This window comes from Abrus precatorius, unplaced genomic scaffold (genome assembly GCF_003935025.1).
Source record: "Abrus precatorius isolate BTA unplaced genomic scaffold, Abrus_2018 Scaffold3, whole genome shotgun sequence".
Lineage (NCBI taxonomy): Eukaryota > Viridiplantae > Streptophyta > Magnoliopsida > Fabales > Fabaceae > Abrus > Abrus precatorius.
Window position 1 is genome coordinate 3,800,936 of NW_020874373.1, and position 15,280 is coordinate 3,816,215.

At 35.2% G+C, this 15,280-nt stretch overlaps 3 protein-coding genes across 3 annotated transcripts; 2 read left to right on the forward strand and 1 right to left on the reverse strand.

The window, feature by feature from the left end:
- The first annotated feature begins 1,010 nt into the window (after positions 1-1,010).
- LOC113861278 (protein TRANSPORT INHIBITOR RESPONSE 1-like) lies at positions 1,011-4,810 on the forward strand. Its single transcript, XM_027493991.1, has 3 exons — positions 1,011-1,668; positions 2,872-3,364; positions 3,465-4,810. The coding sequence occupies exons 1-3, from the start codon at positions 1,205-1,207 to the stop codon at positions 4,260-4,262; spliced, it is 1,755 nt and encodes a 584-aa protein (XP_027349792.1). The 5' UTR covers positions 1,011-1,204; the 3' UTR covers positions 4,263-4,810.
- Positions 4,811-10,059: 5,249 nt separating this feature from the next.
- LOC113863367 (rRNA-processing protein FYV7) lies at positions 10,060-11,489 on the reverse strand. The gene is made up of 3 exons (XM_027496924.1): positions 11,269-11,489; positions 10,530-10,639; positions 10,060-10,377 (listed from the first exon to the last, which is right to left on the reverse strand). The coding sequence occupies exons 1-3, from the start codon at positions 11,429-11,431 to the stop codon at positions 10,072-10,074; spliced, it is 579 nt and encodes a 192-aa protein (XP_027352725.1). The 5' UTR covers positions 11,432-11,489; the 3' UTR covers positions 10,060-10,071.
- Positions 11,490-12,736: 1,247 nt separating this feature from the next.
- LOC113863746 (CASP-like protein 1E1) lies at positions 12,737-13,962 on the forward strand. The gene is made up of 2 exons (XM_027497432.1): positions 12,737-12,960; positions 13,356-13,962. The coding sequence occupies exons 1-2, from the start codon at positions 12,758-12,760 to the stop codon at positions 13,699-13,701; spliced, it is 549 nt and encodes a 182-aa protein (XP_027353233.1). The 5' UTR covers positions 12,737-12,757; the 3' UTR covers positions 13,702-13,962.
- Positions 13,963-15,280: the final 1,318 nt, after the last annotated feature.

The window sequence follows — 15,280 nt, forward strand, 5'->3', positions numbered from 1 at the left end:
ATAAACGTGTATAGAGGATAATAGATAATAGAATATTTTCAAGAGTGCCGTATTTGAAATGGACACACAAGTGTATTTTGAAGTTGGCTGATATCGAAATTAAGTCTCACCTAAATTAGGTGAGATCCAAGTTCACTAAAACTGTTTTGCTTTAAACAAAACATGATTATTTATAGAGAAAAAAAGGGTAACATAGGAATTATGATAATACAATATTACACATTGATTGGTGATAGTATATTTTCACAATTGCAGAGTGAGGTTAACTAATGCGGTCTCATTGGTAGTGGTAGCATGACCATATGGTAAATAATGGAATGGATGATTAGATTAGAGAGAGTGTATAAATAAAGTGGACCAAGGTTTGTTTTGGGGGGTCTGATTGAGTAAGAAAATAAGTTGGATACGAAATGTGTGTGAAACTGGAAACAAATATCTGACTGTTAGAATCAGAGAATGAAACAGTCACATATGATTGGACGGCCATGATGTCATGATTTCGAGACTCCACTTCATATCATTCATTCCCTCAATAAATATAAATAACACATTTTCTTTTAGGACTGAAGAAAATATATAATGTCCCAGCATCAGAGGTGGTCCCCACCGTATCCTCCTCCCCATCTCTTCAGATCCAGCCGTGCAACGCGAATCATGAGATTCCCTTCCACACCCGCTTCGGTACACATGATAACACTTTATCAAACCCCTCTCCGCGATAAAACCTTGTCGGTCTTTCCATTTCGACGAGTCGCGAGAAAATAACGACAAGTAAAAATATCGCTCCCCATTTGGTCCACGGCTTTTACGTACACCCGTTTTCTGCGGCTGCTCTTCCATCCCTCTCAACGGATAAGATCAGCTTCTTACACCGCCAATCCAACGCCTCCTATCAATTTCTGTCACCACGTGTCTTCTTCATAATTGCCGATACCTCTCTTCACAACAAAACTCCTCTTCAGTCTCCACCACCTATTTAACCATAGTTAAATTCTAACCTTACCGGGCACAGCATAAACTCCTTATCCTCTCTCTCCGTCTTTCTCTCACTCACATCACATGCTACTCTTTTTCTAGCAACTACGAACTTGTTAATGGCGTTTCAGATCTAACAGTGCCACTGCGCCACATTTGTCGCTCCTACTGTTTGACACAAGACGACGCCGTTCATCGGGAGAGGTCCTCTGTTTGTTGTTTTTTCCACATGAAGAGAATGGCGTACTCGTTCCCTGAAGAGGTGCTGGAGCACGTGTTCTCCTTCATTGAGTGCGAGAAGGACCGAAACGCGATCTCACTTGTGTGCAAGTCGTGGTACGAGATCGAACGGTGCTGTAGGAAGAAGGTTTTTGTTGGAAACTGCTACGCAGTGAGCCCTATGATGGTGATCAAGCGCTTCCCGGAGGTGAGATCCATTGCGTTGAAAGGGAAGCCACACTTCGCGGACTTCAGTTTGGTACCTGACGGCTGGGGCGGTTACGTTTGCCCTTGGATCGCCGCCATGTCTTGTGCCTTTCCGTGGCTCGCGGAGATCAGGCTCAAGAGAATGGTCATTACCGACGAGAGCTTGGAGCTCATTGCTAAATCCTTCAAAAACTTCAAGGTTTTGGTCCTCACCTCTTGCGAGGGTTTCACTACTGATGGACTTGCCGCCATTGCTGCCAACTGCAGGTTTTTTTTTATGTCGTTCTTCTCTTCTTTTTTTTTTTTTTTCGCTTTTTGGTTGGTTTGTGTTTGCGTTTTGTTGGAGCGAGTTTTACATTTAGTTAAGTGAAACGAACTGGACACTCTTGATTGAAATGCGTTTTTACTTCGCTGGAGTTTGTGGATTTTTATTGGTAGTTAGTAGCTAACGTGTTCTCTCGTCGCCGGAAGATCTTCGAGTTCGGATCTTCGCTTCTGCGTGGTTTTGTAATGTTGCAAGTTATGACGGTGACTCTCTCGCCGTTCAAGGTTTTAGTTGGCGTATTTATGGCCGGGTTTGACTCATTTGTGTTGACCGTTAAGTGAAATGAGATGTTTAATATTTCGGATTTTTACCAAGTCTTCGAGTTAGGGCTTAGTTCCAATAAAAGATATTCGAAGCAGAATTATGTTCTATCGGTTTTTATTTATTCATTTGTTTTATTAATGAGTACTTAGAATTGGCGTTACGGTGAATTCGACAGAGTTGTCGTTATTTTTATTCGTTTTTCCAGGTTTATGTTGGATCCCTCTTCCTCCTTCCCTTTCGAACATTCATTACGCTTTTCTGTATAGTTTATGTTTTGGTGCTTTTTTCTTTAAAAAAATGAAGTTTTTGAACCGAGTGTGGTTGATTTTGGTTCTCTAGTTATTTGCCTTAGTATTGTGATTTCGGGGTTTTGCTTTTCAACGTTTTGGTATAATGACTGTTGTAGTTTGGTTTCCACGAGATGCGATGTTGTTGTTGTTGTTGCTTGGGTTCATTGTGTTTTTAAAATTTGGATCGTTAATTTTTTTTAGCTGTTGATTTCACTTGCATCCCGGTTATTTTATTTTTCCGTTATTTAAATGTGGAGCCTGAATGTTTTCCCTCTATTCTTGGTGGGAAACTTTCCTGCGGAGAGGGACAATTTTTTTGTTTGATGAAGGATTTGAGGTGTTGGTCTGAACCATTTGGGTAAAACTTATTTCCGTTTGTTCAATTCTTTTGTTTTATGCTTGGTGCAATTTAGTGTTGTATGGGATAATAGTGCTAATATGGAGTCATTGTCAATAACAGTGATGTTAAGTTATGGCTCTCTTTGGTTTAATTTACTAAATTATTTTTAAGAAACCCAGAGAATGCCAGTTTCTCAAATAAGTGTATTGACTCTGTCACTGATAAATCCACTGTCTGCTTATACTTTGTAGGAATTTGAGGGAGTTGGATTTGCAGGAGAGTGAAGTGGAGGACCTTAGTGGGCATTGGCTAAGCTATTTTCCTGATTCCTACACATCACTTGTTTCACTTAACATCTCTTGCTTAGGCAATGAGGTGAGTTTGTCTGCGCTTGAGCGCCTGCTTGGGAGGTGTCCCGATGTGCGTACTCTCCGCCTCAATCGTGCTGTGCCCCTCGATAAATTACCCAACCTGCTTTCCCGGTGCCCTCAGCTGGTTGAGTTAGGCACAGGTGTCTACTCAACTGAGATGCGACCTGAGGTCTTCTCAAACCTGGAAGCGGCATTCTCTGGGTGCAAGCAATTGAAGAGCTTGTCTGGCTTTTGGGATGTGCTCCCATCCTACCTTCCAGCTGTCTATCCTGTCTGTTCCAGGCTAACATCATTAAACTTGAGTTATGCTACTATTCAGAGCTCCGATCTTATCAGGCTTATCAGTCAGTGCCCAAATTTGTTGCGGTTATGGGTATGTCTTATTTACGTGATGTTTTCCATTCATTGTCACATGTATGTACTGCATCTCAGATTCAGTGACTGGACTCATGCTTCAAATTCTTGTGCTACAGGTGCTGGATTACATAGAAGATACCGGTCTTTATGCCCTTTCTGCGTCATGCAAGGATCTAAGGGAGCTGAGGGTGTTTCCATCTGACCCATATGGTTTGGAACCAAATGTTGCGTTGACAGAACAGGGCCTTGTCTCTGTGTCTGAAGGTTGCCCCAAGCTCCAGTCAGTTCTATATTTTTGTCGTCAAATGTCTAATGCAGCCCTACATACAATTGCAAGTAATAGGCCTAATTTTACCCGTTTTCGCCTGTGTATTATTGAGCCTCGAACTCCTGACTATCTTACGCATGAACCACTGGATTCCGGTTTTGGAGCTATTGTAGAGCATTGCAAGGATCTTCGACGCCTATCCTTATCTGGTCTCCTTACTGATCGTGTTTTTGAGTATATTGGGACTTATGGGAAGAAGCTGGAGATGCTATCTGTGGCTTTTGCTGGGGATAGTGATTTGGGACTTCATCATGTGCTGACTGGGTGTGAGAATCTTAGGAAGCTGGAGATCATGGACTGCCCCTTTGGTGACAAGGCCCTTTTGGCCAATGCTGCAAAGCTGGAGACAATGCGATCCCTTTGGATGTCCTCCTGCTCAGTGAGTTATGGAGCATGTAAGCTTCTGGGTCAGAAAATGCCCAGACTTAATGTTGAAGTCATTGATGAAAGAGGACCTCCAGACAAGAGGCCAGAGAGTTGTCCAGTTGAGAAGCTTTACATATACAGGACTATTGCCGGACCAAGGTTAGACATGCCTGGTTTTGTCTGGACAATGGAAGATGATTCTTCATTAAGGCTTGAGTGATTGTGCTGTGGATTGAGCCATAAGAGTTGGGCATGCATGGTTTTGTGTGGACAATGGAAGATGATTCTTCACTAAGGCTTCAGTGATCGTGCTGTGTGGACTGAGCCAAGGGACTGATGCCAATTTGATTTGGGAAGTTGATGGCAGGTACATGCTCAGTAGTGAATTTACTGTTGCCTGGCTTATGCAGTTGTAGTTATGGTTTGTGGTTGAGCTTGGTACAGGAGAGTAAACAGAAGAAAGCTTGAGCTCGATTGCCATTCATTTTACACTTTGGCTGAGCTACGGGATATGCGAATTTACTAATTAATAAAGAGATCTAAACTATGTTGTTGTACGTGCATTAGATACAATTGTTATATTCTTCATACTGTAATATTTACGGGCTTCAATAGTTCAATTTATTTGTATGTCAGCTTCGCCTTTCGTAGTAGGATGTTGGACACATTTATCACTATTAGCCTTCCCGGGGAATAATATTCATAATCTAACGCAGTTTTGTTGTTTCTTCGCATTTTGATGCATATATGCCATTGCATGTTGCTCTTTCTTGTTTGATTCAATAGTAATTCGAAGCTAAACACAGTTGGGATGAGCCACCGACTTCTAACGCGAATATTGTGTGAAACCAAAAATGGTGTTACTGTTCAAGAGGTTTCCGTAGTCCCATGGAATGGTTGGAGCTATGTTAATTTGTTTTCATTGGACTTTAGGCCTTGGATCAAAACCTTGGTTTTGATATCGGACTACGTTGTGCTTAGTAAAATATCCCCATAAAGTGGTTTATTTTCGATAAACTATCGAAAGTATAGAATCAGACACAAAATAAACAGGTTTTATGTAATATTTCACGATTTTTATTACTTTTACTCTATCATTTTACGCTACTGAATCATGAGGCATCTTAGTTCGTAGGCTTTTTACTCATATTAGCTGAAAAAGAGAGGAAATATAAGCTTGCTGTGTTTTTACCGGAGCATGATTATTTTACAGCTTGCTAAATTCAAATTCGAAGGGGTGTCAAAAAGGCTAAAAGCCTGCAAATGAATCTTTGGAGCTCTCTCTCACTGAGGACTGGAGGAGCTGTAAGCTTTTTAAAATTTTACTTGCGGAGGAGAGCTATCAGATTTTAGGTGGCTTAGGCAGGCTATTTGGTGAATGGCCCAAATTTTGTGGCACTGCCATTTTTGATAAAGCAAAAGAACGAAGATATTTTAGCTTTTAAGATATGTTGACCAAAATATAAAAATAAATCTTTTAGGGATAAAATATGTATACAGAAAAAGAGATAAAATGTTTTTTTATCTCGTTATTTAGCCTTTAAGGTATTATATATTTTTTGAAAAATATTAACTACACAGGTTAACATAATAATTTTTTTATAGAAATATCTTTATCAAATGAATTAAAATAAAACTATGAACTTATTCAAGTATTCGAGTAAAATATTAATACAAGATTTATTGTTGAGGATTTTAAAATTTGTTGAAATTAATAATAAAAGGTAAAAATGTAGAATGGTAAGTTGGCTACAAAGGTAAATGGCTCAGGTGTGGTGGTGACATCTGCTTTTCATTCAATGTTTTTCGGGGAAAGAGAGGAAGGAGGAGGGCCTCGACTGGTGAGCCACGTGATAGATTCGGTGACACTGGATGGTGTCCCCAGCTTTTTGCTTCATTCAACTTCTCTTTTTTACAACACACCACTACCCACCTAATAAGAGTTACCCAGTAATAATCTAATCTAATTCTCTATTAATAATCAAACAAATTTTTATTTTCAGATTCTTTTCTAAGTAGAGTAAGTAGCCTCCCAACAGAACCCTACACTACCATGGTTTATGTCAATTAAATTTATGAGAAGAGAGTGAGAACATATTTTTTGATGAAATTGAAAATGAAAGAGAAAAAGAGATGACAACGTGGGGGCAGGACAAGTAGGCAAGACAAGAACATTATGTTGCACGGACACTTTGGTCCCCACAAAACTTATCCAATCAATAAAGAAAAAGCAGTGAAAGAAAAGGGTGAAGGTGTGCCGAGTAGTGAGGCCTCGTTTCATTAGTTAATGATGGCCGCACGTTTCATGTTCATGATCATCATCATTTATATTCTCTTATTACTATGGTCCTTTGATCATTAATTCACTCTCAGTTCCCTGTTCCATATCTTTCATTCCGATCTCACTATTCTCTCCCACACTTATTACATTACAGTTGCAAATGGATGCTGTATCATTACAAAAGTTACCATGCACGCTGCAGCTCAGAGTTATCAGTTTTGCCTTGCACTTTGCTAGGTACCCATTCCCACCTTAAAACTCTTTCATTTTAACAAGCAATGAGGAGTCAATTTTGGACCATTTAGATGTCCAAGTTTAAAAACATCATGTTACAAATTAATTGTTCTAAAAACTTAAATTATCAGATGAATGATTCTATTACGTCTCTGGCATTCCAATTACGTACGGTGTAATGTGATTCTTTTTTTCTAATTGCCCGGGCCATGGGTTGATCTTTATTTTAGGGCCTCATCAAGTGTACTTGGTGAAATCATGGGTGGTATTTCAGCCCAGCCCACAATACTAAATACCTGAAATACTTTAATTTCTTACTAAAATATGTGTATTGGGCTATTCGATTTGAGGAATCGAGGGGGACAACTACACTAATCTATCTGAGTAGAGAAGCTCAAAGCACACACCTATTAAATAAAATTAGATTAACACCTCAACGTTCTGTAAAATAACCTATGTTTTAAAAGTTGTTTTTCTTAATATATATCTTTTATATTTTAATTTTAACTATTCATAATAAGATTTAATAATTATTTTTTCGATTACAAAATTTTCGATTCAAATTTAAAAGTACTATATTTATCTGTTAAATTAAAAGGTTAAAAGAAAAGGTGCTTTATTTTACTATTTTTCAAAAAGACAATATATGTTTTATCACTTAAAAGGAAAAGCAATCCTTTTATTTTCTTTTACTTTTGTCTCGACTAAATAAAAAATTAATTAACTTCTTCCTTCCTTTTTATTCATCCAAATAAAAAAAAAGCATGTATCGAGTGGAGTAAAAAGGGATCTTGAAATTCACATACACACATTAACGTATATAATTAAAAAAAGTATTTACTTTAATCGTCCCTCTCAATACAAAAATTATTATTATTTTCTTTGTCAAAATGATTGGTATAATATCTTTAAAGTTGGAGTAATGGTAATTATACATCGGTACATTAATATTCCACTTTATAATCTGAATTGGCTTTCTGTTCTGGAGTTTCTTCAATTTTGTTTAAGATTAGTAGCAAAAAAAATACAAATAAAATTGTTGTCACAAAATATCATATAAACTATAATTAATTAATGAATAGACCGGACTTGTAATAAGGCTTATGTAACCATTTATGGGATTTTTTTTTTTACAAAATCTTTGTAAATACTTTTATTTTTTTATTCATTTTATACTAATAATTAAAATGATATTATCACTTTTTTTTGTAACAAAAAAAAAAAAAAAAGAAGCAGCGTTATCTTTAACGCCTCTCCCCTCATCGTTGGGCTCTCGGCTGAATTCAATTGTCGGTACTTGCTCCGGTCATCGTTACGGTAAAATCTTTCTTGGCTGTTACATATTCAAAGTTTTCAGATTATATTTTCAGAGAGGGTTTTTTCTTTTATTATTAAAGTACATAGTTTTGATATGAATTTTTAACGTGTGGCTCTTCGCGAAATTTAAAAAGGGTTTATGTGATTTCAACATAATTTTGCCAGTGCCGTGTGGGTAATGAGTTTCATTTCCATTTAGTTTCACAGTGTCAATTTCAGGTGCAACCCAACCAAAAATTTGAACTTGTTTTTCTCACGCATCTCTCTCATTAATAGAACATGTCACGTAATCCTTTTTTACTTTTATTTTTTTGTCAAACATGTCACCTAATTTGTTTGGTTGGTTTGCTCGGTTTCTGACTGTAACTAGACTACTAAGAAAATTAATAATTAATAGAACATGTAGTTTAACCTATTAATGTGTGGGTGTGGAGAGAGAATCTCGATTAGTCAAATATTTGGTATGAAAATTAGTAAAAATAATAAAAAAACGACCGATTTGGTTTTCTCTGTTCCTTTTCCCGTCTACAGTTAAGGAGATTTTTCCAATTTAATTTAAGATGGATTTAAAACAAAACGCATTTTATCTCATGATGAGGAATAAATAATATACTGATTTTCATCGAAATTGGTTGATTGAATAGACTTTGGTTTGACTCTAGACAGCGTAACTAAATCTTAAATTTTTGGAACCTAACTGGGAACCTTCTGCACGGAGTGCTCAAGTCATCAACTAAAAGTTAAGCCTAGGCTTAATCCCTACAAAAATGGTACATGAGGTTAGTATATAATACAAGTTGAGGAAAAGAATCTTGTGTATGAAATTGAAAATATAATATAAAGAATCTTGCGTATTATAGGGGGTTCAGAAAGTCAATTAGAAAAATGGGGTGCTTTTTTTTTTCAATTTGAAAACAAAGCAGAGATTAGTTAACATAAAATGAATATTAGTACACCATGCCCTTTCATTGAGTCGACCTTAGCATAACTCAACCACCATGCAATGCAAGGATCCGTCCTGAGAAGCTTCGTAAATTATAATTAAATAAAGTTATATAGACTTGCAATGGAGCTCATAATAATAAGTCAATTGGTAGATTAAAATAGTCAAGTCGTGAACAAAAATAACAAGAATGCCATGGGCATAAATGAACTTATTTTGCCTTAGCTCCTTTATTGAAGAGCAGGACTTACACTAAGAGGAAGGCACATAGCAATGGCTTGCAAAGAGATATGTATTGATTTCATGGGACTTGTGATGGCACTGGTAATTGCTGTCACTCTCATGCTCATCTGCTCTCCTAGGAAGCGGGTTGTGGTGTATCGCTGGCCTTGAGTTTTGTGTGCATCGGGTAATTTTCATCCTCTTGTTCCCTTACCGTTTGTGATTTTATCTTTTGTAATATATATATATCGCCAAAAGTAGATAAACACTTTTTTATTTAGTTACTCTCTGTCCATGCAATTGAATCGAATGAAATAAAAGCTGCATTTCAATCAGAGATATACCCACATGCAAGTGTTATTTAGTTTGCATATCAATTAGGATCTACAAGCATTTGCGGTTCTCCTTTTCCCGCAGATGATGGCTGTATAATGTTTTTTCTCATATATCTCGTGTAGTTGAATTTTCAACGAATTTCATTTATGAAAAGTTGTATAAAGAATTGGAGTTGATTACCAATGAAATTTCTCTCAAGTTACCTTCCCTGAGTTCCGAGAAAATATATGCAACTACCATTATTCTCTACTGCGTTTGGATTGTATTTACCAGAAACATAGCAGACAAGATACAGATTTATGGACTCAACTATATAACCAATAGATTAATTAAATTGAAGAAAATTTACATGATAAACATTCTTTATTTCATATTTAACTGTTTCCGTATTGGCGCATGTCAACTTATTGCTCACCGCGATTATCACGGGTATTGCATAGAAATTACCGGCATCAATTCTGGTACAAAATTTGATACAACCAAGACATAGGTGAAGCCGGTAACTAATTGTCTGGACAAAATTCCGATGAATAACAGAATAACCTGAAACACTGCATAATCAAATTTGCTATAATCAATATATTCCCACCATTAATCCTCAGTAACTGTTCTATCCATGTTTTATGTCACTAAGTTAGCTGATAAAATTCAACAGAAGGAATGCTTTTCAGAATTGGCCTTCTACTAATCCGCTACTCAGGATTTACTGTCAGCTGCATTTTTAGTTGAACCTTGAATAGTCTCCAAAAGATGCTCAATTCTGTATTTCATTACAGGCTGCCCTTTCCGTGTTTTCTTGAGCATTTTTTCCCGCATAGCCTTTCTCCGTGCTTCAGTACGTTCTCTCTCTTCCTTTTTAACCTGAAGGATTGCCTCTTTCTCCATTCTTTCTTTCTTTTTCTCTTCATGCTTCTTCTTGTACAATTCTTCCAAACTAAGGGCGCTATTCTTCTTGTTTCTCCTCTCACTCTTTTCAATATCCTCTTCACTTTCATTCACATTCTGTAAAGAGCAAACAGAAAGGAAAATGAATAGTATACCAAAAAAATACACATTCAACAGAGTAATTTATGAGTGTAAGCAAGTTCTTAGGCATCGTCACTTTGACAATTATGTTAACAACCTCAAAACAAGTAGCTAATGTGATATCAGACCTTAACAAGTCTCTGGGCCAAGGAAGGATCATTTTGCTGGTTTTGCTGCTTTAACAACTTCTTAAACTTATTCACATTCTTAGCGTTCTTATAGAACTCCCTTTGCTTCTCTGACAAAAAAGAAAGAACATCCATGAGAAGTGAGTACCGTTAAATGACAAAGGAACTTAAGTTATAATGTTACCACCATTCTCATCTCAATTCATAAGTCTGCATAAGGATATAAACAGAATTATCATGACAGGAAACACCATGTCCTAAAGACCACATAAAATCATCGTGCATGATTTTAAACGTTCGCTGGCAGAAAAATATGTGCAACGAATAAAGAAAATTCGAAAATTAGCACAACTAGCATCATTAATCACTTTCTAGATTGAAGATATTATTGAACATAAAAAATAGATGTTTCTTCATCAATTCTCATACTCAACAGGAATAATCAAAAGAATATAATCTATTATACACAATCAAAATTCCAGCTAATCATTCAATTGAAGCCAATAACCACTCGCCACCTAACAATTTCAACGTCAAAAAAGTATTTTTGTCAGAACTTAAAAGTAACAGAAACGAAGAAGATGCCCCGCATTTTATGTTTTTCCCAATCTTCTATTCGTCTCGCGAAAAGCAAAGTATAACTGAAATGAATGGCCAATATAGAAGACACAAAAAACCATATAGGGTTGAAAGCATTGAGAAGAAGTTGAGCGGATAAAAAAGAGAAAATCGTACATACTTATGAGAGCAGGGTTATACTGATTGTTCTTGGATTTCGCATTGGCGAAAGCGTCCAGAGAAAGCCCACTTCCTCCCAACCTCGAAATGTTCTTCTTCTTCTTCATTATTATGTGTTTCTTCTTGTTCTTGTGATTACCGCTTCGTTCCTCATTCTTCTTCATTGTTGGAAGATGAAGTTTCTTCAGAGTAATCGAGGGAACAACAATAGAAATTGCACACCCTAATAATTTGCAGGGTATCAATGTCGCTGCTCACGGAGCCGAAGATTCAGTTTTGGGCTTTCCTTCAGCCCAGAAAAGCTTTAGGACTGAGCCCAATTAGAAAGACTAGGGGAGTATCAAGGGCCGTTGGCCAAAAAATTGGTAAAGGTCCAAATTAAAGTCTGTTTTCTTTTATGGAATGCTAATTTTTACTATGCCTTTAAATTAAGAGATTATTTTATATGTTTATATATAAAAAATAATAATTATTATTAATTTTATATTAAATATGTATAATATATAATAGAAGTTAGTGATCTATTTTAAAAAAAAATAAATATTATTTAATTTTTAAAATATTAAAATAATAATAACTGTTAATTTAAAAAGAATATATTTTTTTTTTCAAGTTTACGCAATGACAATCAACTTGTAGAATTTTAAAATGCCACAATGCCTAATATTTTGTTTTAATCCTTGCATTCTTTGATCAAAATAAACCAAAAAAACTTAAAAATCCTTGCATTCTAATTCCTAAATCCATAAAAGAAAGCAGAATTTGATCAAAATATTATGGATCCTACCTTAAGTAATTTGGATGTGCCTGAAGGCCTAATATTTTGTTCTGCCTCATGCTTGGGTCCAAAATCCCTAAAAGAAAACATAATTTGTCAAATATCCTTGCAAGTCAATACGAGGGAGAGCTAAATAACTACTACTAAATAATATCATATGCACATAACTTCAAATAAATATTATCATACATAATATACTACTTACATACTTCTAAGCATTATTTTTAAGAAATAGTCTTGTGTGTGACCCGTAGATACATGCTAACTCTCAATTGAAATATAAAAGGTCATGATTTATGTTAACCTAAGATGCTTAGCCAACGGTTTAAACATATCAGACCAAAATATTTGGAACTAAATTACTTTTATCACTCACACTTGAGCTAGGAATAGAGTCTAGTTCTTGAAATTGAATTTTTAATACATATGGTCAATTTTAGGTATTACCCATTTAACAATATATGATGTGGTACAAAACATTTAAAAAAGAAAATGAGGAAGGATTGAAGCATTGAGGAAAGATGGTTGATGACATTAAATAGGCAGAGGCCGTACGAATTGTCTTGAATGCAGCTCCAACCTCCCCACCTTTCTCATTCATACATACATACAACAGCAACGTTCTCTTCCTCATCAATTCCTTATATTTCAAACACTTTCACTACTCCTTCATCACTATCTTTATCTTCAAGTGAAGAGTAGTATCATTATCATGAACACCCACAGCGATGTGAAGGTGGTGGAGCAGGGGCCAACCCGAGAAAGGCCTTACGATGTTTTGCTGCGTTTTCTTGCCCTCTCACTCACTCTTGTCGCCACCATCATCGTTGGCGTTGACAAAGAGACTAAGATCATTTCCTACGCTGGAATGCAATTCACAGCCACTGCTAAGTGGCAATACATGTCTGCTATTGTGTAAGCTCTTCTCACTCAGTCCACGCTAACTTTTTCTTTTCATTTTAAGTATACTCTTTTTATATATGTTATTAGTATAAAATATTAATACATTGTTTACTAATGATTTGATAATTTTTATTTGTAATATGTACATATATGAAATAAAATAAACTATTAGGTATATACACCATTCAATTAATTAGTTATGTGAAAATAATGAAACCATTATTTTTATATATGAACTCTTTCAAGATACTCATTCATATGTTCAAATATGTAACAGATGTATCTAACTAGTGAAAGACAGGCAGAAAAAATTATACCCCAAATACTAAAGAAAATATTTTAAACTATTCACCTATTTTTTTTGGTATTTTCTGGTGTGATGTGAAGTGAATGTAAATGTGGAATAGGTTTTTCTTGGTGTCAAATGGAATAGCATGCTCCTATGCGGGTGTTTCATTGGTGATGAGGGTGATTGGAGGAAAGAGTGGAAAAAGTAACGTAGCTGTGTTGGTGCAAAGCTTTCTAGACCTTGTGATCATGGCACTTTTGTTTTCGGCCAATGGAGCAGCCATTGCAGTGGGAGTGATAGGACAGAAGGGTAACTCGCACGTGCAATGGATGAAAGTGTGCAACGTGTTTGATGCCTATTGTCGCCATGTTACTGCCGCTTTGGTCCTCTCTCTTATTGGTTCCACTGTCTTTCTTTTGCTTATCCTTCACTCTCTCTTCAAACTCCATTACAGGTCAGCCTAAGTGTTGTTGTTTTGACTTGGACCTTGTGCTTGATGGTTGATGGTTGATGGTTGATGGTTGATGCATGAAAGAACTTTTAAATATTTAATTTGTTATGCCCTTAGCAGGTAGCGATTAAATTAAAGTGTATTATTTGCTTTGTACTAGTAAATATCCTTTAATTACCAGATGGTAGTGGTAGGTCTATTTATTTAAGAGCAGTAACACTAAATACAGCTACTTGCTTCTGAACCCATGATGAAGTCCGTTTTACTTTCCAGAGTAGGTAAATGTAGTAACGCTGCCCTTAGCTACCCAATATCAATTTATCACATTCTCTATCTTCCTCCTTCAAAGCAAATAATGTTTCCAAGTAGTATCATATCACTTTGTTAATACTATCATTTTTATTACTTTTTAAATGTCATCAAAGACACATAATAAAAAATTATATATATTATTATTATTTTATTCTTTAATGTGTATTTTTTTAGCATACATTAGAAAAATTATATTTCTATTTAATGAATCATCATATTAAAAATATAGAAATCTAATATATATAAAATAATTTAAATATTTAAACATAATCTTAAGGTAAAAAAAATGTGTGATAGCACAGTGTTGTTTATTGTAACTAGTCGTTAAGAGAAACAAAAACCATTTGCACTAAATTGCGCATATATATATATATATATATATATATTCTAAGATCAATTTTTATTAAGAGACAGTGTCTTGAAAATAAAAAGGGGGGATCTTGTAGCCGAATGCATATATTATTGAAGGCACATGGCACAATCAAAGCCTCTGCCAACATCTTATATGACACAGAACCAGCCAATTCATTATAACCGCCAAAATTTTCAATCATCCGATATCTGAAGCAATTTACCCTTTCCAGCTTGTATTGACTGATAGAGAAGGGATCTCTATGATAAATGAGCCAAGGTGGAAAGTGCAGATGCTATCAATTTAGCTTCCACCGGGTAAAAATTTGTGTTGGATAAATCTTTTAATAAGTATTTACAGAAAAAAATGAATTAAAATTGTAATAAGTTTAGTTTTGTTTTTTACTTCCAAATTCTTATGAAAAAAGTACATTTAAATTGGGCCTAAATCTTCATTCCATTATGTATCGTGGGTCAAGAACAATTGAGACACCTTTTGGATTTCGTTTTTATTTATTGTACTGAGAATTATATTAATCAATCACTTTTTTGGCATTTTTTATAAATACAATTTATTTCTGCAAGGGTGGTGTAAAATGGGAAAAAAGAACTTTGAATTTGAGCCTAATAAAATTTTGTTGGGGTATGGGTCATACAATATGTAAGTCAATTGATAGACCTTTACTGAAAGTCCAAACTATTATCAAATGCTTCTCCAACTATACAATTGCTTGGAGCCCAAATGTATATTCAGGGGAGATTATTTTATTAGTAATAAAAATATAAATTAAAATATAATAGTTTAAACTTTTACTTTTAAAAAAGTTAAAAACATAATTGATGCAATATCATCATAATAATATTATTAAATATCTTGTTATACTTAATAGTAGTTAAAGTTTTTTTATATAAATAATATACTTAATAAA